At 28.4% G+C, this 24,569-nt stretch overlaps 2 protein-coding genes across 5 annotated transcripts; one reads left to right on the forward strand and one right to left on the reverse strand.

Annotated features, from left to right (window-relative positions):
• The first annotated feature begins 1,719 nt into the window (after positions 1-1,719).
• On the forward strand, positions 1,720-6,817 carry LOC109789917 (DHHC-type zinc finger family protein). 2 transcript variants are annotated; one of them, XM_083059149.1, is made up of 10 exons: positions 1,720-2,066; positions 2,164-2,257; positions 2,580-2,674; positions 2,775-2,942; positions 3,029-3,101; positions 3,185-3,237; positions 4,756-4,847; positions 4,945-4,997; positions 5,113-5,238; positions 6,228-6,460. In XM_083059149.1, the coding sequence occupies exons 1-10, from the start codon at positions 1,918-1,920 to the stop codon at positions 6,309-6,311; spliced, it is 987 nt and encodes a 328-aa protein (XP_082915275.1). In that variant the 5' UTR covers positions 1,720-1,917; the 3' UTR covers positions 6,312-6,460. The 2 variants fall into 2 exon arrangements, with proteins under 2 accessions (XP_082915275.1, XP_082915274.1); XM_083059148.1 differs by having other exon boundaries at positions 1,741-2,066; positions 6,247-6,817.
• A 1,787-nt stretch (positions 6,818-8,604) lies between these two features.
• LOC109789919 (protein BONZAI 3) lies at positions 8,605-17,459 on the reverse strand. 3 transcript variants are annotated; one of them, XM_029269553.2, is made up of 17 exons: positions 17,250-17,385; positions 16,773-16,886; positions 15,146-15,193; positions 14,505-14,653; positions 14,354-14,402; positions 13,015-13,071; positions 11,828-12,007; positions 11,591-11,725; positions 11,419-11,480; positions 11,210-11,306; positions 11,010-11,124; positions 10,852-10,928; positions 10,486-10,623; positions 10,213-10,380; positions 10,003-10,116; positions 9,798-9,894; positions 8,605-9,537 (listed from the first exon to the last, which is right to left on the reverse strand). In XM_029269553.2, exons 4-17 carry the CDS (start codon positions 14,642-14,644, stop codon positions 9,407-9,409), a joined length of 1,560 nt encoding a protein of 519 aa, XP_029125386.1. In that variant the 5' UTR covers positions 14,645-14,653; positions 15,146-15,193; positions 16,773-16,886; positions 17,250-17,385; the 3' UTR covers positions 8,605-9,406. The 3 variants fall into 3 exon arrangements, with proteins under 3 accessions (XP_029125386.1, XP_020204563.1, XP_020204564.1); XM_020348974.3 differs by lacking the exon at positions 16,773-16,886 and having other exon boundaries at positions 17,250-17,459; XM_020348975.3 differs by lacking the exons at positions 14,354-14,402; positions 14,505-14,653; positions 16,773-16,886 and having other exon boundaries at positions 17,250-17,459.
• Between the last annotated feature and the right edge of the window lie 7,110 nt (positions 17,460-24,569).

Raw genomic sequence — 24,569 nt, forward strand, 5'->3', positions numbered from 1 at the left:
TGAGGTTTAAATATTCTATGTGAAATACATATTTTGGGCCAGCCTAGCCCATTTTGGGATGGACAGTCGCTGGTTGACAACTTTGTGAGCAAAAATCTTGGCAAATGATGATATATACACTTTCTCTTTTTAATAAATACTCCCCTCTTTTTCTCGCTTTTTTTTTAAAAAAAAATTCTTTAAATATTTTTTTTTGAAATAAACTTTATTTAAAAAAAAACTTTCATTTTTGTTCATAACATTTTTTTCATCCCTCTTTTTCTTTTGTTATCTGTTCCTATTTAACTATTCTTTGTTGATTTTACTTACTTTTTTTTTTCTTGATTTGTTTCTCAAACAATCAAGATATTTAATCTCAATTATTATTATTATTATTATTTTATATATTTTTTTAACTTTATTTTTTACTCTCAATGTCATCATTTTTATATTTTTTTACCTTTCAATATTATTTCCTAAATTAAGTATAAGGTAAAACTTAATGTGTTAAGTAATTTTTTTATAGATAATTCTTTGTGATTAATTTAATACAACCTATATATAATAAGGACCGATATCTTTGTTATTAGTCATGCAAAAATAAACGAATGTAAAAAAAATGTTTGTAGATTTTTTTAAGAGGTCTTTGTTGATTTTTCAAGATAAGATTGATTATAATTGATTTTGTTTTATTCTTTTTAATCTGTGTTGTACTTGTTAAAATGGGCTTTCAAATATTTCCTAAATTATATATATATATATATATATATATATATATATATATATATTGTTTTGGAATGTAATTTGCATAATTATATTTTAAAACATATTTGTAAAATGTATTTTTTTTTAAATAATATAAATAATGTTCTGTAAAATAGTTTTTGAAATTATATTTTAAAATATACTTTTGACAAATATTTTTCAGATTAATATATATACTCTTTCGGAAAATTCTTTACGAAACTGTTTTAAAACATAGATCCAGAAAATACATTACATAACATCGTAATTTTCTTCTGACTATCATTAATATTATTATTTTTTTATCTTTTGATATGTTTATGTTTTTGCAGTTTTATTTTTATCTATATCTGGACATGGAATATCATAGGAAGGGGGTCTGAGAAATAAAATAAAGAGTAATCAGAAAAACTAAAAGAGAAATGGTAATATATTATTAAGTATAGGAATGTATTTATTAACGAGTTAATCGTTCACTGTCAATGTAAATTTTTTTACATTGATAACCAATCATTTCTTTTAATAATATATAATTTATTTTTATTTGATTAAATAAGTAAATGATATGACATTATTAAAATAGATAATTAGTTGTCCGTATATAGATAATTAACTCTTTATCAACACCTAAAAATTTCTATGCCTTGGTCGATTACAAAGTAAACGGGTTTACTCATAAACTTTAATTAACTCCTTTTTTTGTAATCACATTAATTTAAGTGATTATTTTTTTTTTGTCTAAATGTTATATGTCACTTAAAATCTTAAATGTTAATGAGAAAAAGAATTTCATATTTTGAATATAAATTAAAATTGTGAATTATAAAATAGCATACTATAAGCGTAACTTAGTCTTAAATATTAAAATAAAAAAACTTTCTTCTTAATATTGAGTATGAAGTGAGAAGTCAAACATGATTATCACGGACTTTCTTTTTATTTCTCGAGGAATGGTTTTAATTGAGCATAGACCTTGATTTGATTAACAATATTGATTTTTTTATTACCATGTGATTAGTTGATTTGAAGGGAATTTCCGTGAAACAATATTGATTTTATTTTAGCTGATGAATGATTATTACGAATAATAATTAATAAAGTAATTAGTTAGAGGGTAGAGGGTAGAGGGTAGAGGCGTGGGTTGAAGAAGGTTGGAAATGATGGAATGGGCATAGGCATAGGCATAGGGAAAGAATGGGGGTAGAGTGGTTACTGGTGTGCCATGGTTTGGTAACTGCGCTGGTTATCGTGTCGTTCCTCTGCGGTCGATGGCCAATCTTCGAGGGCACTTTCATCCAACGCATTCACCACTTCCTCACTTTCGGCGCTTACGATTACTTTCTGTATATATATATCTCTTTCTCTCGCTCGCTTCCATTTCAATTGCTTCTTCACTCTCTCTCTTCCTTCAATTTCAATTGCTTCATCTCTCTCTCGCAGGCGTTTCGTTGGCGCTGTTTTCGGCTCCAAGTGTACGGATGCGGTTCTCTCCCTCGAATATTACTGCTGCGATCGTCCCAATCCTCTTCTGCAGGTATCGTTTTTCGAAACGCTTCCTCTTATTTGGATGCATTAATTTTTTTATTTATTAGCGCTGATCTATGAGCAAATTCCTCTAGGTTTTCGTTAGATTAATTGCTACGCCTTATTCCTTACGATGTTATCGAGGTCACGAATGCTGTGTTCGGTCTTCTTTTGTTTGTGCGATATTGAGTAATAGAGTGCGAGTGAGAGTACTTTCAGTTGGAGCATCCTTTTTTGGTGAAGGATGAGATGATGATTTTGTTCTCACTTCTCTGAGAGTCTTGGCTTCTATTGTTATGTTTGATGATTGGTTAGACTTGTGTTTATTGCAGATTATTTATACTGTGATAATTGGCGTAACGTATTATTTCATTGTCAAGTCTTGCTTTGCCTACATCCCTGGATACTATTTAAGTGGAATTCACAGGTAGTGTACTGCACGGCTCTTGTTCTACTCTTGTGTTGCTTAATGGTTTCTTCAGCGTTATTCTATCGTGAATTTTGTTAGACCTTATATTTTTGTTTAGGTACACAAGCTTTCTGGCAGTTGCTGTTGGAATTCTGCTCTTTCTTTTGACCAGCTTTTCTGATCCTGGGACGGTTAGCACTGAGAATGTTTCTCAGTATCTTTCTGCTTATCCCTATGATAATATTATTTATGCAGAGAAAGAGTGTACCACTTGCAAAATTCCAAAGTGAGTTTGCTGCTATTGTTGATTTTTGTTGAAATATTAGTTAAATGAAATCTATCTATAAATAAGTCTTTATTTTTTTTATGCAGACCTGCTAGGTCAAAACATTGCAGCATTTGTAATCGCTGTGTAGCACGATTTGATCATCACTGTGGATGGATGGTTTGTAATCTTTGCATATATGGTTCTAATTTAATATATATCATGTGGTTTTTGGTGTTGTGCTGAAGTTGTTTTACTTGCAGAACAATTGCATAGGGGAGAAAAACACCCGGTATTTCATGGCTTTTCTATTATGGTGAGTTCTATGTGTGGTGCATCAATTTGTTATAGTTAACAGAAAATGCATTCTTGGTTTCTTTCATGAATATCATTTCAAGCAATCTAATCTAACTCATTAACAAAAGGAACCCCATAAAGTATGGCACATTGGAAGACTAAGCAAAAATTTAGGATGTTTTCTTTCCTTAGGTAAAATTATTGAACCGTGGTTCACAGAGAAATATGTCTGGTGGTATCTTCTTGCACTTCGGATAGAAATATCTACTTGCTGAATGAAACATCCTCTTGTTTTTCTTTTCTTCCAACAATCTGCTCACAGGTTTCATTTCATAATCATAATTAAGAACCTTGGTAAGCCTTGTTCTTTGGTCATGGAAATTTGATGTCTAACAATATCGCATTGTCGGCTAAATGGTTGCGTGAGTTTTTTAGAGCAAGCATGGGTTAGATTGGAATGGGTGGGATGCTTGTACTTTCTCTCGGTGGCATGATTCTTTTAAATCACTGGTTTCATTCAGTGTGGGTGATTGCAAATTTATGAATATTTGGATGGACACTTGAGTCATAAAGTCTCATTCCCAGGGCTAAAATTCTGTTACAGAGTGCATTTTCTGTAATCTCCTGGTGCACTTTGTTAGAGCCAAATACACATCTTTAAGGGTGTTTCTTTCCTATTAAAACTTATTTGGAACAAGATTATGTTTTTAGCTCCCTGTAGTTTTCTGCCCCTGGATGTTTGAAGCGGGCTGCTGATATAGTAGGAGGAAGAGACAACATGGACTACCCTCAAAAGAGAGGAATGGGCCAAAGGAGCAGACTGGTTTTCTCATAGAGGAGAGGGGAAATAAGGAGGGAATTGGAGGAATGTTCTGCTTAGCAGAGAAAATGAGATAAGAAACTGTTGGGGTTGCTACCGGCCACAGGATTCTGGTGTTATCATGCAGAGTGTGGAATGTGAGCAGGGAGGGGGGAGACTGGGAGTTCCCTTGGCATCTGTGTTACCAGTTCCTGTATATCTTTTTTTTTCTGTAATACAGAGGCTTCCTCCAAATTTCAGACTTGGTCTCCATATTTTGCATATCTGCAATACAAAATTCCTACAATTTCCCTGGCATACAGAGAGATCAGACAGCCATGCTGCATTCCAGCTTTTATCTTTTTCTTCCTCTTGTCTTAGTGGATAACTTATCCTCACCCTTGTTGCACTTGTACCTTCCTTTCTCTTTCGAAAATAAAACATTTAGTCCCTACTCCCTACCTGTGGTTCTTGAATGTTTCTGTACCAATTCACTGTTCCACTATATCTTAAAACTCTTTTGTACTATGTGAACATGTGTTTTTCAATATGATATTTTAGCATCATGTGACATTCTTCAGTTTTTTCTTTTTTCCATTCCCTTAGTATATAAGATACTATAAGATCATAGTAATAAAAATTTAATCACTGATTTTAGCTATACCTTAAATTTTCAATAAATTATACATTCTTCATCTCTGGTTCTATTTGTCTTTGTGATTCTTTCACATCTTGTAGGCACTTCCTTATGTGCTTGTATGGAACAATTGCCATTGGCTTGGTTCTTGCTGGAAGACTAAAAGAACTAAAAGTTATTGATATTCTAACTGGTAATATAGATTTGCAACTAATATCTATCTTCATTCTTCAGATTAAGTTGTTTCTTTTACTAATTTTGTGACTTATATCCTTGTCATAACTATGCAGTCTATTATGGAATAGAAAATTCTTTTATGGATTTAGCACCTAATGTTGTGCAGGTGAGGGATTTATTTTTGTGTCTCTACATGCATGTTGATTGTTATGCATTTCAATAATTTTATTTTGATTCTCTATTTTCCATTTAGTGGTTAATGATGTTTTGTTATCCTACAGTGGTTATTGGGATCTTACAACACTCAGATACTTCTTATGGTGTTCCTTGCAATCGTAGCAATGCTGTTAGCTGGTTTCTTTGGTTACCATGCAAAGCTTTGCCTTAGCAATACTACCACTAATGAGGTACTTTCTACCTGTAACCTCAGAATGTGTTGAAAGTAAATTTTTAGTAAATTATAAGGAGCCAGCAAATGGCAAGGAATCTTTTAACCTTCTTCATGCAAATACTGTGCCTCTTAATAGTTGAATTAGAGGTGTATAGAATATAAATGCCATTTGTCCATGTCTATTATGTTAGAAGAAAATGCTAAACAGAATTATTAATTTGGAAGTTGGCATGGTCGTGGATATCATAAAATAACAGTGATACACATGATATGATGTTCTAGAACAATATTTGTATTTGGGAAAACTGACAGCTTTGTTAGAGGTTCAATATACATTCTGCTGCAACCTGATAAATTGTCGTATGAAATAAAGCTATCATTAGGTAGCACTAGAAGCAAATAACCACCTTTTTTCTGGATAAGAAAATATTTCGAGTGGCTCACTGGCTCTGTATGGTCCTTGTAATGCCTGCTTGTTTATCTTCCTTAGAATATGATAATTTATAATCTACTACCTTCTTTATCTGGTGAAAGGAATGTGAATTAATATATTAGTTTTGATGAGTTCATTGTTTGTTGTGTGTGTTTTTTCCTTCTGTTATCATTGTCTCCATCCCACCAATAGAAGAATCCTTCCAGTGCAGGATTCAATCTCCCGTAATTTGCTATCTCCCTTTTCCATTCCCTTAGCTCCTCTTCCCCTCCCCACTGTAAGGCGTATTATAAGCTTCCCCTTGGACTTGAAAAAACCCAATAGCGGAATCCTTGCATTGAAAAAACCCAATAGCGGAATCCTTGGACTTGAAAAAACCCAATACTGAAGTAAATAATTCAGGTCTGGCTACTTGAATTCTGATGAGTCCCCTGTACAGTTTCTGCTGGTTTGTGAATGCAAAATTGCTCTATTGTTGTTTTGTATTATCCAATCTTGGTGGCTAATTTAACCGGAAAACTGTTTGCTTATAAGAGGTGCTAATGACACCCTGATGCTCAATGAAACTTAAGGTTTCTATGTGGATCACAGACCTTCAAGTGGCAAGATTATATGGATTGGCAAAGAAAGTTAAAAGAAGCAAAGGTCAGTGCTGAAGCCCTAAAACAAAGTATCAGTGGAATGAGCAGTGAAAAACAGCCCTTATTAAGCAAGTGGAGAGCCTTCTTTCGAAAATCACCTCTAGAAGATGTGGTAGTTGTTAAGAATAATGCTTACGATAAAGGTTTCTTCCACAATATTCAGGAGGTTATTTTTCCTTTCTCTACAAGGCGGTCCTTTATTCAAAACAAATTCAAGTCCAGCTGAGTATGCTCCTAGCATACGTGTATACGTGTCTTTCTTGGTGGTTAGTTGCACATAAATTGAGTTGGTAGCACGTTTACGCATTTTTTTTAAGATTACCCAATAAGTCATTGTAAAACCAGAAATATAATATATTAAATTCTCTGTTGTCTATTAGTATTCTAGACTAGCTGTAGAGTGAAAATTGATTGTTTGATAGGCCATGTGTCTGCATTTTTCTTCTGTTGGTTGTTGTACTATTTACTATTTGCTAAAGTAGAAATATATCAGTATTTAATGCATTTATTTTATTTTAGAATTTTGGTCCAGCTGTACTTTGTTCATTTATTTATTTATATTATATATTATGATAATGGGGTGAAAGTGAAACTCCATGGGCGGTGGGCACGGGTAACCTGGCTGTTATTTGGCTAATTACCATTTACCTGCGGGTTTGAAGTTTGGGAGATCTCCCTCGACCTAATATATGTTTTACGATTGTATGTGTGTGTTTATCTTAAACTTGTAATACAAATGTTGTTAAAAGAACTAGTATTACAGATAATTTGATCTGAGGATTAGCTCGTGTAGTGCGCTAACCACAATCATAAAAAAGCCCGTGTCTGCTGTACCCTGTGCTTAGAATCGTTGGACAAAATATACTAGAGCAAGAAGATTGAAGCCTCGTGGGTTGGGAATCCTTTGTTTATGTCCTTTCTCATGATCAACACGATAGCTACGAAGAAACTACGAACTTTCGATGACTATGTATGTTATTCAATAATTATCTCACTAATTAGTTTGGTCTAAGGTTAATTTTGATAGATATAAGTTTTCAAAATTAGAATTGTATATTTTAAGGATGAATTTGAGTTATAATTCAATTAGAGAATGAGACTTCCAATGAGGAAAAACATTAACGGGAAGCCAATTTTCATTTAAAATAACGAGATTCCAGAAACAATATAAAACAGAAACCGGAAGGGAAAAGTGTGAAGCCAATCAGTTGCAAAAACAGTTTTAGGACAGTGTCTGTAGCCCCCGACTTTTTTTATTATTTTTTATTTTTAATATACTGCTTTTTTTTTATTACCCAAATAACCCATTCCTAATTATTTACCTAACTGGCCCACTTCTCCAGCCCAAGTGAGATATCGGTTGGGGGAACTAATTTCTCACTTGGACCCCCCTCTTTTTTTTTTTTTTTTTTTTTTTTTTTTTGAATCCAGCAACCGATTTCTTAATTGGGGTACTTTTTTTTTTTGCTTTTTGTATTTTAAAATTTTAAAAATTATTTTAATTTAATTTAAAATTCAGAATTTGAATATTATTTTTAATATTTAAGTTTTATATTTTGAAAATTTTATATATTTAATATTATTATTATATTTAAATTTTAAAAATTATATTTAATATTTAAATTTTGTGTTAAAAATATAGATAATGTTAAAAAATTAAAAATATAATTATTTTTAAAAATTAGTTTAATTTAATTTAAAATTCAGAATCAAAATTTAAATAATATTTTTTTAATTTTTAAAATATAGATAATTTAATATTTTAATTTAATAATTCATTTGTTATATTTTAAATATGTATCATTTATTTTTTTTATTTTTCTTTAATAATTATGGATAACTAATTAAAAATGAATTTTTTTAAAAATATTTTAAATTAAATTTAATTAATTTATATAAACTTTTAGGTTATATAAAAATAAATATTTATATTATATATTAAATTTTGTATTATAAATCAATGAATGTTGTATGAAAGTCTAATTTTTAAAATTTTTGAATGACTTTTAAAAGGTGTCAAGAACATTTTTGAAACTTGAAAGTGATACTATCGGAGAAATAGTTATACAAAGGAAAAAATTAATTTAGTAGAGACATAATAAAAGGTCACGATGTGAGTCAATTGATATATTTTGTTGGTACGAACAGATTAGTTAAAAATACGAATTTTTAAAATTTTTAATTATTTTTTATCATAATAAATTTGTTGATATTAAACATTTAAGTTATTTAACAGAATATTTATATAACATTATGTATTATATGTCAAATATTTTATTATAAATCAACCGATTTTTCACTGGAAAAAAAAAAAAAAAAAAAAAAAAAAAAAAAAAAAAAGAGGACCCAAGTAAAAAACCGGTAAGTGGGTCAGTTAGGTAAATAATTAGGGAATAGGTTATTTAGATAATAAAAAAAAGTATATTAAAACAAAACAAAAAACTCGTGTACAATCGAGATCACGAGGAGACAGCGAATGCAATTGCAATTTCAGTCACAACGATAAAGTTTTGGAGGGTTTGACTATCACAATTGTGGGTACCACCTCAACTGAAATTATCTACAATGTCGCGTAATTCCAAGAATCGTGACAATAATGCTATCTCAATAATAAAATAAAAAAAACCAAGTTATTTCCAAGGTTGAAGAAATCAAATCTACTGTTGTTATCCAAGGGACGCCCAAGCTGAAAGGTGATCGACAAGGAAATCAAGATAGCCATCCAGTGATTACTTGTAGAAATTAAAGAAATCAAGTTATTATGTTATATATGAAATATCCAAAGTATACGGAAGAGGAACTAGGAGTATATCACGTGAGATATTTTCTTTGAAATATTGATCCCCAAGTAAACCATTTTACCCTTTATTCACTGATATATGTACGAGATTCTTCATCCTTCTATTTACAATTCATTTCAATAAAAAAAAAAATTAAAAAGATGCAAACATTTTAGGTAATAGCCTAATAGAATTTTTGGCCTTTGATTGCCTGCTTCGGAGCAAATAACATCTTCACTCGTCCTTCTCCCTTATGTGTACGAGTTATCGAAAATAAACGGGTTTTGTGGACCAACTATGAAAAGAAAAAAGCTTCTCTTATGGCAATATCTATTGCATAGTGGAAGTGGACGCTTGAGGGAAATTGGAAGGCAGAGGCTTGATGTCCCTGCTTCGCATAAAAGACAAGAATTGTTCAGGTAGTTCTTCCAAAAGAGCTTGCACGACAGATATCTGCCCACCTGTCAAAAACACGAGAGACGGTTCGTTTGAATGGAATGAAATTAATAATTAAAAAAATGGACAAAAAATCAACTATTTCAAAGACAAGGTTAATAATCCATGAACACCTAGGTGCCAAATGACACTTAGAGAACGAAAGAGAAGTATGTATATATGAAAAATATGATAGGTGGTAACAAGAAGAAATTAGAAAAATGATAAGTGTTAATGATTTGAATGATATATATAGTGATTAACTTCTGAAACAACTGGTACTTACTCTCTACTTCTCTCATAGGGACAAATTGCACCATGTCTCGTGTAGCTACACGACCAGTAGAACTCTCTAACCGATGCCCATTATCAGCATCCAGCACCTGCAAGCCAACAAATATATTCATTCTCTCCAACAACAAAGCATTTTAATTCGAATAAATGATTAATGGGGTCTATGAAAAAAACTTAGACAAGAATAAATAGTAAACCTCCATGCTAGTGAAATCAGCACTTCCAACTCCAACAATAAGAATCGACAGGGGAAGGTCAGATGTTTTAACCAGAGCATTTATTGTTTCTTGAAGATCCGTAACAACTCCATCCTTTGAGAAGATGAACATTTGATTGGTTATTCATAACCTTATCACAAAAAAAAGTCACGCATAAGAAAAAAAAGCATCACCAATTCATTATCTTACCGTTATGATAAGCAATACATAATACTTTGTGTTGCTATGTGACGTGAGGGACTGGACAGCCATTTGTGCGGCCATGTTGATAACTGGGCCAAATAAAGTGGGTCCAGACAGAGTAACACTGCGTAAAGCACTGGCATAAGCCTCCATTATGCCTTCAACTCCTACAACCTAAACACAGATAAATAACTATTAAATTGACAGAACAATTTTTTAACATCAAATAATAATAAAATAATGAAATGATGATGATGAAGGAAAGGAAAAGCTTCTCACCTCAGAGCCACCGGGACTCCCATTTAGATTAAAGCAGTGGGATACATTGCCACCAGGTATCTTTCCTCCAAAGCCCCAAGCAGGAAACCTCCTATCAGAATCATAAAACTGAATGACTTCTCCAACCTCCATTATAGCCTACAAATAAATACTATGTTAGATAATGCCTATGCCACCCCATTATTGAAGTTAGTCAGTACCATAAAGAAGTTAAAAGAAACACCGTCTTGATTTTATACAAATATCAAACATAATACTGGATCATAAGCTGTAAAACCTTGAGCGAGATCGATCCATTGGGTTTCACAAGTTAATGATTGACAAGTTTAGATTCATTCATTGACAAGAAGTAGATATCAAGCTTACCTTTTGGTACGAGTTTAACCGACCATATGCATCAATGTAATGCAAAGAATCTGAATGTTGAGGATTTCCATTTGAAGCTGGACAAATTTTGAAGCTCTTAATAAACTAAAAAGATGAAATTCACAATCACTATTGCTAATAGAACAATCGTTACTTACCAGTGAAATCTACAGCAACCATGAAGTTCAGTTCAAAACCACTAGATATGTAATCAATAAAACTAAACTGTTCCTTTTCGCAATATTGGTCCACAAACAATTGACCCTTCAGAATCTACAGCAAAAATTTCCAATAAAGTGTGAGGTTAAGCAAAGGAGTAGAGAAAAAAGGTAATTCTTTTGCATGGGTCAACCAACACCTTCTCTTGTCTGTGGCTTGTGGACGCTATGACAAAATTTGCGCCTATTTTCTCTTTGTATAGCTTTTCAAGATCTGCTACTGACTTCTTCATTTTACTGATGACAATAAATGTTGATATCAATATATTTTGCACCCATGAACCATAGTAAAGTTAACTATAAATGCCAAACAAAAATATAAACCAATTTCTAATAATTGCATTATTACCCGATAAGTACATGATCGCCACTGCTATTGAAATCAAAACACTCAATCACTAATGGATTATCCTGCACAGAATTAGAAAATTGGATAGCTAGATAAATATCTCACGGGAGAAAGTAATTAGAATATTATAATAACCCATGATCGTAAACAAGCCCAAAGATGGCAAGCTTACTTTGCTTGCAAACTTCTGGGCACTAAGACAAACTGGTTTCCATTTTGGATTTAAATTGTCGTTGATAACTTCGGTCTTGCATATAGGAATATAACCTCCACTCTCAACCATTCTTGATATTCTTAGAAAAGGGTCCTACAAGAAAAACGAAACGGATATGAGACAAGGGACAAGCCAAACAAAATAATAAATATTCACTTAAATAGGGAACATGAATTAAGTGTGTATTATACGTACACTTTTTGAAAAAACGTCCTTGTTATCCAAGTGAGAACAACGCAAGATCATCTCAACTGCACTCCTTGAAGCAACAGTCTCCTCAGCATGAACAGTAATTGTCCCTAGGTTTCTTGAACCACCAAGACCGCTTTTGTTTTGGAGCCTTAATGTCAATCTACTACTTGCTTTAGTCACTACCTGCCACCGGGGAGACACCAACACACACAGTTCGCACCAGCATCAAGCAGTGTCCATAAAACTCTCATTTCTCAATGCAACAAATGATAACATTATCTTACAACTTTTTTCCATTCCATTTTTCTCTACGTTTCCCATTATATCACATGTCATATTTATCACTTACTCTTTCCACTTTTATCAAAATGAGAAAAAACGTTTAACATTGTCCATAAGCAACGCTGGAAAAAGTAATCACAAATTTTCATTCACCTTTTGTAATTCGTTTTTTTCTTTCTTCTTACCTCAAAAGTCATAACCTATTTTATCACATACATCTCCTTTTTTTTTCTCTTTCCATCTCTCTTAAATTGTGGGAAATGCTATCATCTCCTATTTAATCACACACGTCTCCTTTTAATCTCGTAAGTCACAAGTAATGTTGTGGGAGACTGAGTACTGAGTAGTATTTTTCAACGGGAAATGCTATCATCACAATCTTTAACCTTTGTTTTATTTGGTAAAATTTCATGTTAACTTCGTTATGAAGTGTGAGTTCACATTGTTTAATAATTAAGACAATATATTATTTCACTTAATAATAAATAGAAGGGCAAAAGGAAAGTATGGCAATGACAAAATATGTTAGGTTTCATTCATTAGTGGTATGTAATTATTTCATTTTTCATTTTTGGTAAAAAATCTTTGATAAATTTTGTTTGCAAACATTTTATATCAAATTAAGTTAGTTTTTATGTTTCATTTTTCTTTACAAAACCTAATATCCTTCTTCTCCTTCTTTCAAACTTTTTAATTTTTTTTATTTCTCTATCTTTTCTTTTCCAACTATAACACTCCAAATTAAACGAATTGTATTTAATCAGAATCCATTACCACATAACCACGAACTTGAATCTGTGTAAAGTGTGAACTTATTGTGTATTAGAAAATGAAAACTAAATATTGGATATATAAAGACCAAAATAACATGGTTTTCATCAACGATTGCAAATGAATACGAGACTGACCTCTGATAAATTGCAACTGGCCATTCCAAGGAATTCCTGATCTCCCAGTTTTAATGTCTGCAAGAACAGATGAAATTTTTTCTTGGTTTTCAAATGTAAACTTCATGAGTCTAATTCACTAATTCGGCAAGAGAAAGTGAGAATTTAAATTTGGAGGAGTACTATTACAATGCAAGATGCTTGCTCATATCTAAACTTTTTAAGTCTCGCTTCATTTTATTTCACATCACCATACTAAGTTGACTTCCCTTCCGCTCTCGTTATGCATTTTAATTATAAAAATCAACCATAAATTAATTTCTTTAATCACACAAGTTCATATAAAGTTGAATGGAGCAAAACATGTCTTATTTTCAAATCTAATAACTACAGTCCGTTTATGTTAACTTATATATTTATTGAATAAATAGTTTATGTAAATACCTTAAATATTTATTGAATAAATAATTAAATATAAAAACTTAATGTATAATTTGTTTTTATAATAAAAAAAGAAATAACAGCTTATAAACTTATTATGAGCTATTTTCATAAACTCTTTCCATCACTAAATAACTTACCCGTTGTTGTAAAAAAGTAAATTCTCTTCTCTGAAAACAAATTGTTGTTTGCATATTAATTAGTATATGAATTGATGTCAATCATATTATCCTTTTCATTTATAAAATCACTTAATAGAGTAGTTAAATGAATTACAAATTACAGCATAAAAAATTAAAAATAATAACATCGAAGGCTTTATATATAGAGAGAGAGAACACCGTAAATATAACTAAATAAGATATATTATGAACACACTCATTTATAATGGTTGAAATATATTGAATTTTTTTAATATATATATATATATATATATATGTGTGTGTGTGTGCGTGGGTTCTACATTAATATTTATTTGATGGTCTTTTCACATATTTTTATAATTTTCAATAAATTTTAACTGATATGAAAAAGTGTGTTAATAGAAATGTGTTAGAGGAGAATGGACCAATCCATTCCTATAGTATTTTCAGAAGATGAGATCCTAACCATTCAAAAAAATATTGAATATAATTTTTTTTTATTATAGAGTGGAGGTTTTAAGAAATAATGGGGGAGATTTTAAAATTTGAGAATCTCAAGTTTTTTTTTTTTTTGACACGAGAGAACTTCTTTCTTGTTAGAAAATGTGCCACTAATGCTCTCCGTAATTAAATACTTTTCTTCCGAAAATTTTAGAAAGTTAGGAGTTGAGATTTTTTTTTTTTTAAACTCAATCGGAAAGTATCACTGTTATAGCCTTGAGGAGCAAACAGTGCATAAAATTATAGAGGGCAGAGTTATTATTATGTTTACAAACCTTGGTGGGAATGCTATGATATTTTGTATCAATGTCATAAACATGAAATCTGGAAGAAAAGTAAAATGAGAGGGAATTATCAGTCATTATTGCAATACAGAACACACCATTTAGCTTGGAATGGACGCAAGACAGATCAAGGAAAGCTTACTCGAGTGGTTGCACAATTTCGAACTGAAATGCAACACTAATTTTCTCTATCCACTCTGGATTCAGACAATTCATTATGATTTCAGTGCGACCTAATTCTTCTAATTTACCATCTCTTTTCTTTGCAAATACTACAACCATGGGATCACTCTGAAATAAAAATAGGAAGAAAAAAAAGATATTGACACATAAAATAACAAAAAAGATATTTAAGATATGGTCATTATATTTTTCATGTCTAAAAAAACAAATATTTTGTAAATAAAGTCTTGACATTTACATGAATTTGTGGAGGAACTGTGGCTCTACTAATAAAATTTACATACTAGTTTCCGCAGCCTAAAGAATATTTTCAAAGCATTTGCTTCACTTGGTCTAAATGAAAAAGCATCTAAGATGAATTAATATCTGAAGTTATTTTTATTGAAAAAATGGTACTACAAAATCCAAGAAACTTTATATTTGTCCAAAATAATTAAGATCATGTTCAATTAAGGATTTTAAGGCAAATGGTAAGGTATTTCAAGAGAAAAACGGTCATACATATATAAATAAACAAGAAACGTCGAGAAATATAAGAAAATGTCAACCATTTCAAATCTTTGTATAACATTTGCACCCTTTAAATAAATTAAAATATACCTTGGATGTAATGTCCCGATCGAGCAAGTTAGATGCTGAAAGAGATAACTGCAGCAAAAAGATTTCGAAGACCTTAAACATTTGTCGACCTTGTCCAGTTGTCCAGGTTCAAACAATAACATAGTACATTTAAAAAGAAAGAAAAATTGACAGAAAATAAACTAAACATTAATAAATTTTTTAAATATTCCTTAAAATATTGAATATCTATCCATTTAGTTCTTAAAGTAATATATTTTACTATCATTCAGGACGTGTTAATTTGAAGCATTTTTCAATACTTCAAAGATTGAGTAGCATGATTCCTGACACTTAAAGGATTAAGTATATCATTTTCTTTAGGAACTAAACAATAGAAAGAGTAATACTTTGAGAATGAAATTGATCGATGGTTAAGAATTATAGAACAACACTCAAAAACATTAATTTTGATGGACGAATTTGCTAAGGTAACATTTGCTGGTGATTTTTTTTTTTTTCCAGAGCTTATGTTTTAGAATCACATTTTCAAAGCTTCAAGCTTGAGAACATGAAGCTCGAATTTGTGAAATTTGATTTTTTTTTAATCAATATTTGGCAGTTTATCATGACTGATATGTTTGAAATAATAAATCCCATAATTTCTTGTGTCTTTGGATTTTAGTAGGGATTCTCAAAATCACAATTTACGTAAATCTTACCAAAAGACAAGCTTTGTTCCAATCATGATTTAGATGTCGACTTAATTTCAAACATACAAGGATACTCATCATTATACAACATTACAACTCGTTTAAAATGTGTATTAAAGGTGGAAGAAAGAAAAGGATAAAATAGTGATATATCATTAAAATTTAAAAAAATAAGAAAAGTGTAAAAGAGTAAAATATTTTAAATGTACGTGTATAACTATAATATACAGTGACCATACTTTAGGAATTTATAATTTATTTTTACAAGTTAATTAAAGTATTTTATATTTTATATTTTATAAGTTCTTAACCTTTTTTTAATATCCTTATCAACTTACATAAAAAAAAATTATCTTTTTTAATTTATAAACTATTTTATGTCATTCTACATTTATCATAATTTTATCAAACACTTTTCAATTTAACCGGCTAACTTCTATCTTTTAAAAAAATGTAAAGAAAAATTTCTTTTTCCTCAAGTTTTGCTTTCAAATGTTTAGAATATTTTTTAATAAAAGGAAAAAAAAGATTATATTGATTAGATTATATTAATTATTTTTCAGTTAATAATTTTATTTGTCCATTTTAAATATAGCAATATACTTATTTAGTGTAATTGTTTTTTTTTATATATATATGAAGAAGCAAACAAGTTTGCTAGGCGCCTAGGCTGACCCGTAAATGTGATCGAATTGTTTATTTGAGTTTGAAATTGGATGAATTTGATATTTTAATATAACATATTGATATTAAAATTATACATAACTAAATTATAGAATAAAAAGAAACGTAGAAGTTAAATTTAGATATATTTTAAAATAAATACAGTCATTATAAAAAATAATTGTAAATATAATTATTTTTTATCATAAAAATGATTATTGATACACATTCGAAAAATGTATAATTATAGGATAAGCAAGAATAAGTAGAAATATAATGAAAGGTGTCCTAACTCTAGTTTAAAAGTGTCAGACTTTGGTTTGTTTTGTTGTACTTGTATTGAAATTTGAAAGTCTTTATCTGTCCTTCGTTCCATTTCCCCTGGTCACGACGCTGGTTTGACCGGACTTGAATAAAAAAATGGATAAAAGATGAAGAAAAGTTCACGTCAATGCACAAATAACCTCTTATATCATTGCTTGAAAAGCATTTTAAGAAATGAGTAAAAGTAAACCCTAAACCCTAAAATCAACAAAGGTTTAGATTTAGAGGAGAAAATATTTAAGCATTTTAGAATTGAAAAACAAAATTTAGAAAAGAATTGTTGAAATACTAATAAGATTTTATAGAAAAAATATTATACACAATGCCATTAATTAAAAAATAAAAAAATAAAAAAAAATAAAAAAAAAAGAAGAAGAAAGAATTGGATGAATAAAAGGAGCGTGAAGAAAAAGAGTGCGATGGTGATAGGGATTGCGAAAAGGTACCTGAAGTTGGGTGAAGATAGGTTGAAAGCCTTGCGTCTTGTAAAAGAAATGAACGGCGTCGTTTAGTGATTCTCTTCCATTGCCATTGCCATTACCTCCAACCGCTTGCTTCCCTCCTTTCACATCTGAAAAACAGCCTCCCATTCTCTCTCTGCCTAATACCAAACAACAAACTACAAACGATCTTTCATTTTCCCCTTACCGCGCTTACATATATATATATATATATATATATATATAATAATATTATTTTTTAAATATTAATATTTTAAGTTTAATGACTACCAAAACGCGTTTCCCAATTCCCTTTCTAATTCTTCTCCAAACTTTATATTTTCATTATTCCATCGTCAATCACTCAAATATTTTCAACATTTCATTATACCTCATATCCTTTCCATATCATCACAAATGAAATGGATCACTAGGGGAACATTTACGTCAATTACAAAAATAAATCATATTAAATATGCTGGATCTTTGGACCCAGATTTTGTCCCAACCATTCAAAATTTAATTTAAATAATCAAATATTAAATTAAATAATTATTTTATAATAAATTTATTAAAATATATTATTATTTTTTAATTATTCGGAGACTGAATTGATTCGAAAGCTATAAGAATAAAATAACTTGAAAATATGTGTACACGAAAATAAACTATTGTTTCTTATACACTATTTAGTTGGACCCTACTTATTTCTAATGTGATTTCCATGTTAAATGCATACAGTTTTTTTCCCCATAGTATCTACTTTTTTAATAAAAATTTTAAAGTATATTGATCTCTATTATAATTTAAAAGTTGCGTTATTTTTAAATATATAAATATATGTTACACTTTTGTTTTAATCTATAATGTTAACTTTGTAATGAAAACTATTTTATCTTTTAAGTTATGTTCAGTAGAGATAAAAGAGAATAAAGAGAAATAAAGGAAGAGGAAGATAAGAGAAATGAAGAGAAGTAGATAAAAACTAGAATGAAAATGAGAGAAATAATGGGAAAGAAGAGAATAAAATTAAAGGAATAAACAAATGTGAGTAAATAGAAGTAAAAATAAAAGTCATTTGATTGAAAAATAATAATAATAAATAGTGTGAAATTTATTTTGTAAAATACTTAATTTAAAATTTAATAGATAAATATTATATTATAACTGTCCATTTAATTTTATATTTATCATTTAATTACTTAAATCTTCACAAATACATAAATATAAATTGTATATATTCATTTTTGGAAGGTTTAGAGTAGTATATATAGGATTTTAAATTTGAATCTTGACATTGTAAATGAAATCTTAATATATTAAAATATATATACTGTGTTACTGTACAAAGTAAAGACTAACATAATATTATGTTGGAATGAAATAGAAGAGAGAAACTTTTGAAAATTTTTATCGATTCAATTTGTAGGAGTCTAGGAGAGGATAATGGAAAAAGCAAAATTTCTTAATTTTTATCTAATTTTTTAGTTTTTCTACGATATTGAGAGAATTTGAATGGAAAGTGATGAATTTTTAAATAATTTTAATATAATGTTTAAAATATTTTTATTTATATTATTAAATTTTAAAATTATAAAAATATAAAGTAAAATAATTTTTTAAAATTTCTCTTCATCTCTTATAAACCAAATAAAAATAATTAAAAAAAGTTATCTTTCCTTTTTCCAATTAAACAAAGTTTTTAACTTTTCCCCTCTTATTCCCTTATAATTTCTGACTTCTATTTGAGTAATAGTGTGAAAATTTTTACATGCATAAGTTTATCCATAAACTCTTTTTAAAATTTAGATAAAAATGTATGATCAATTAAAAAAAAAAAAAAAAAAAAAAGGTAAATTTGAATAGTGTGTGTACTATGTCTGTAAGAAAAAACAAAGTCTCTTTGACGTGTTATGAGTGGGCGAAAAAACAAATAAGACGACAGTTGAACCTAAGAAATAACGCCTGAAATTGAACAGAAAAGTTTCCATTTTGTTGGATTAGCATTAGCCCCTTCCAATGGGCCTGTCTGAATCATAATTTTCTTCGTCATGCTCATTACGTTTCCAAACATTTAATTATGAATTAATGATTTATATATCGACAATCATATCTTTTAAATTATTTTATTTTATTTTTATTTTATTAAATAAGTAAATGATATGGTATTATTAAAAGATATGATTGGTTGTCAGTGTAAAAAAAATTTATACTAGCAGTGTACAGGTAATTAACTCTTTAAATTATTGTATTTTATTATTATTGTATTAAATAAGCAACTGACATGGTACTACTAAAAGATATAATTGGTTGTCAGTGTAAAAAAACTTTACACTGACAGTATACAGGTGATTAACTCTTTAAGTTATTTTATTTTATTATTATTTCATTAAATAAGCAACTGACATGACACTATTAAAAGATGAGTTAATTACCTATACATTGTTTAAAGTTTTTTTTACACTAGCAACTAATTATATCTTTTAATTGCATCATGTCACTATTAAAAGTAAATATATTTATAATGACATGTCACAATTAGAAGATATAATTGGTTGTCAATGTAAAAAAATTTTACACTGGCAGTGTATAGGTTATTAACTCTTAAAAGATATAATTGGTTGTCAATGTAAAAAAAATTACACTGACGGTGTATAGGTGATTAACTCTTTTTTATTTCCTATAAAAAAAAATTTAGTTTGAAAGTGTTTTTAATTTGTATCGAACTATGTTCATATACCACCTACGAAATTTCAAGGAATATAATTAATGATACACTTATACGCATTTAATTATAAATTGGTATATGGTTGATTCACTAACTATGGTCAAATTAGTTTTTCATTTATTTATAAAAGATTAGTTTAAAGTAATCTACTTTTATTATCTGTTGCTGACCCCATCCTATCTCCTTATTGGATTACGTGAAGGAAACAAATTGTTCACTATTTACGTGAAGAAAACAATTTGCAGTATAGTTCATAGTTTGAATAAAAAGAAAAAGTATATGTGACAGTTTGAATTTTTTGTGGCCGATGATATTACCTCTTAGTTTCTGCTTCATTTTCTTATATTATATATAATACGACTTTATCATGAAATATTTTAAAATTATTATTAACTAAAGAGATTTTGATATGTTTAAGTAAATCCTTTTAATAACACGAAGAGATAAGTTTTAAATATTTTTTAATGATAAATATTTCTAATAAGCATTTCTTTACAACAGTAAGAAATCTGCATTCTTTATTATTTGATGAGTTAATCATCCATAAACTGTTAGCGTAAAGTTTTTACACTAACAACTAATTATATCTTTTAAATTATTTTATTTTATTATTATTTTATTAAATAAGTAACTGACATGACATTATTAAAAGATATGATTGGTTGTTAGTAAAAAAATTTTATACGATGTATAGGTGATTAACTTAATAAAAAATGTTTTACAATAAAAAAAAGTTTCAAAAACACTTATTAACTTATGTGAAACCATGCTTAAAAGTTTGAATGAGTAGTTAAGGTTGGTTTTGGGTTCATAGAGGTAGTTCTGCAGTGCAGAGATAGAGTGAGGATCAATTTTGTAAAATGATTATTGGCTCGAGAACACTGCTTTCAACCCCAATTGCAGTGTCTTGTTCTTTTCGTATTTCTATTTTCGTGAATTCTCTTCTCTCATCTCTTCTAATTGAGATGTTGCAGTGGCTGCAACAACTCATCTTATATATCCTCCAATACATTTTTATAGCAATTTTTAAAATACATTTTTTATTATAGATGTAAATTTATTAAAAATTGTGTGTCTCACCTCTTACAATTAATTGAGTTTTGATTAAACTTTAACTGATAATAAAAAATTTAAAATAAATATGTTATACTCATTTTGTTAACTACTAGCACTTCTCAATTTTATCTATAAACTATTTTGTGAGATAATATTATAATTATTTTATGTTACTTTAAATATTTTTATGAATTTTTCAAACATCATAATTCAAGTATTTTATTAAACTAATTGAAATAAGTTATTTTCAATCAAATTCTATTGTTTTTATTTTAAAATTAACGTACAAAAGGTACTCCGTGTCTTTGTGAATTATTTTTCAAAATAATAAATAATAAAATATAATAATGGGTGATTATTATACCGATAATTATAAAGTAAAATTTACATTAAAAAAATAATATTATTATTTATAAAAGGATAATTATAAAGGTAAAATTATCCAAAAATATGGATATCAAATAAGATAATCTCCTTTATTAACCGTATAAATATATACTTTATGTTGAGAATATGTTTAAATATCTTTAAAAAAATAAATTAATTTTTTATAAGAATCTTTTATTTATGTTTCAAATATTTATACTTAATCTGTTTTGATTATTTTATTATTTGTTTCCTTATTTTTAGAATAAGATAATACTAATATTTGATTTTGTATGACAATTTTTCTCTATAATTAGAGATCTTGTGAATAAAATTAGATTATACTTCTTTGGTAAAAAATTATATCTTTACAAAATACAAATATAAAATAACCTATCAGTAGTATTAGAGTCACAGGTTGGATTCAGTGACAACCAATAAATTATAGCTCATATAAAGTGATAAGTGATATATAAAAACAAATTTCGCTGCATGAAAGGTTAGGTCTCTTGTTTGAGGAGATGATTGTTGGGATACAAACAAGTCTCACATTGATAAAATAAGAAAAAATAACAACTTATAAAACACACACATACGTGATGACTAAAATAAAATTGTGAAAACTTAGGTTCAAAGTTAATATCTCATCATTGTAGAGTTGTGTGTAAAATAACTTTATAAAAATAACTCTTATAAAATCTTCCTTCAAATAAATACTATAAAATAATTTCATCTGACTTGTTTGTATCTCAATACCTGACTATGAGTTTTGAAAGAAAATATCTATGGTAATATTACTTAATATAATATTATTGGTCATTAGTTATATAATATTAAATCAATTAAAACTTAAAAAAATGAAAACAAAGTAATGTAAATTGTGAATAATTTTGCTAGAAATGATAATAAAGCGAGACGCGGATAGATTTTGCTCTCCCCATTCTCGTAAAAGGCAAAGTGTGCTTGGATTTAGATTTTAAAGGGATGAGTTCATGTTTTCAAAATTCGTTCCATCGCATTAGATTTTATTGAGTTCAGATAAACCTATGGAGATTCATCATTTTTTTTAGTATTTTGATTTATTTATACATTTTAAATAAATTAAATTATAAGTTAACAATTATATTATAATATAAACACTACTTAAAAATAATAAATAAAAAAAAATTATAAATAGAAAATTTAAGAGCTTAATTATATTTTTAATTAAATATATAATTTTTGTTACTAATTTATTGTTATAATTTAAACTATTTAATTATTAAAATAATTAATTTCTAATTTTTATTATTTATTAAAATTAAAAACTTAAATTTAATTTTTGATATTATATATATAAGCTATAAAAAAAGGTAAAAAGAAAATGCAATGGAACAGGTAGGGGTGTAAGGACGGGACAGGAAGTGGCATCCTAACCCATTTATCAAATTAAAGAAAATGTAAATCCAAACTCGCACGGCTGAAAATAAGTTGATCGGGTCAAAATGGGATACTCAGGAATACGAGTCTAATTGCAATACCAAAATTTTGCTGGGAAACTCCCGAGCTGAAGAATAAAATTCAACACGCTATGCAGTATGCATGTATCCCATGAACATGAATCATGATGGTCGTAAAGTAGGATAGATTCAGGTGGAAAAAAAGGTGATAAATATAGTAGGTTATCTGATAAAGAGAGAAATGAAACAAAAAAGTACGTAGAATGTGTAAGTGAATAGAAAAGAGTGGACATGAAAAGTATTTTCTAATGCCATATGTATATTATCAGTATTCCACCAACCAAACTCAAGGAAAAAACAATGTCCTGCCTCAGCTCTGCTGTACTTGACGTAACAATTAAAATTTGTCATTTTCTTCTTCCAAGATTCGAAAATCAAGTCAACATATTCAATTTTACACTTCAATTTATTTTCTATGACAGTGAACACCAACTTCAAACGATTCTTATTTAAAAGTCTTTCTTATAAATATGTAATTTTTTTAAAAATTAACTGATAATAAAAACATGTTACATGAGTGTGCTACAATATGTTATTACATCATCGCTAAATATAATCCATATAATGTGATAATGTAATCATTATTTTATGTTACTAAAAGTATTTTTTTAAAAATTTCAACAATCATAAGTTAAGTATTTTGTTATATTAATTAAAATAATATTTTTTTAATGAAATTGTATTTTTTTATTATTAAATAGGTTTAATACATTATCTGATCAATGAATTTTTTAGAATTTTTTATATATAAACTTAAAAAATTATAATTGAGTTCATCATTTTATATTTTGTAATTTAGTCTCTAAGTTAGAAATTTGTTTACAATCTATAAAATTTCACAAAAATATTCTTGATACATATGAATGATGACAGTGAATAATAATATAATATAGTTGTCTAAATATACATATATTAAAAATCTATTTTTACATTTGTAAATAAATTTCTAAACAAAACTATAGGGACTAAATTATAAAAATAAAAAATAAAAAGATAAAGGATCTAACAACAATTTTTTAATTGAAAGATTTATTAAAATTTTAAAAATAAAATTAGAGATGAAATGATATGTTAAACCTATCACATATATAATTGATGATGAGTGACTGTTTGTTGAAAGAAAATATCCGTTGTAATATTATTTAATATAACTTTAACGGGTGAATATTAATATATTTATTGAATCCATTAAAATGCTAAAAGAAAGTAAACAAATTGATGGATATTGTGATGATATAAATTTGGTATGAAACTCCCGAGGGAACTTGGCCCTACCTTTCCCAATGGGATAGTCTACGAACTATAAAAGATATAATAGTCCAAGTCCAAATCCAAATCAAAGTACAGAGTATATAAAAGTAATCCACCAAACACCGTGGAGGCAAAAGCTTAAAGCAATGCACCCGGTCTCATTAGATAGAATAGCTGATGCAATGTGGGTGACGTAACAAAATGTACTAGTTACTTCTAGGAAATTTTTATTTTAGATAATTGTATATCTGTTTTTTTTAAAATTGAAGCACTAACCACTTTCTTTTTTTCCACACAACTACAAGCTAATAAATCATTCATCATTTGAGACTAGTTAATAAAAATAATTGACTGCAGTGAAATTATCATAACGCACAATGCCATGTTTGATCTCGTATTTTAACTTAGAACCAAAAGCCCAGCATC

The sequence above is a fragment of the Cajanus cajan genome, chromosome 6, assembly GCF_000230855.2.
Source record: "Cajanus cajan strain Asha chromosome 6, NIPB_CcT2T_4, whole genome shotgun sequence".
NCBI lineage: Eukaryota > Viridiplantae > Streptophyta > Magnoliopsida > Fabales > Fabaceae > Cajanus > Cajanus cajan.

What these genes read in the sequence shown, in the direction of transcription:
- LOC109789917 (XM_083059148.1), top strand. Translation starts at nt 1,918, where the DNA reads ATGGGGGTAGAGTGGTTACTGGTGTGCCATGGTTTGGTAACTGCGCTG. An exon ending in TATTTAAGTGGAATTCACAG is followed by an intron (nt 2,675 to 2,774) that starts GTAGTGTACTGC and finishes ATTTTTGTTTAG; the next exon opens with GTACACAAGCTTTCTGGCAG. An exon ending in TTCATGGCTTTTCTATTATG is followed by an intron (nt 3,238 to 4,755) that starts GTGAGTTCTATG and finishes CACATCTTGTAG; the next exon opens with GCACTTCCTTATGTGCTTGT.
- LOC109789919 (XM_020348974.3), bottom strand. Translation starts at nt 17,393, where the DNA reads ATGGGAGGCTGTTTTTCAGATGTGAAAGGAGGGAAGCAAGCGGTTGGA. An exon ending in CCAGTTGCAATTTATCAGAG is followed by an intron (nt 12,008 to 13,014) that starts GTCAGTCTCGTA and finishes CCCCGGTGGCAG; the next exon opens with GTAGTGACTAAAGCAAGTAG. An exon ending in GGCGATCATGTACTTATCGG is followed by an intron (nt 11,307 to 11,418) that starts GTAATAATGCAA and finishes TATTGTCATCAG; the next exon opens with TAAAATGAAGAAGTCAGTAG.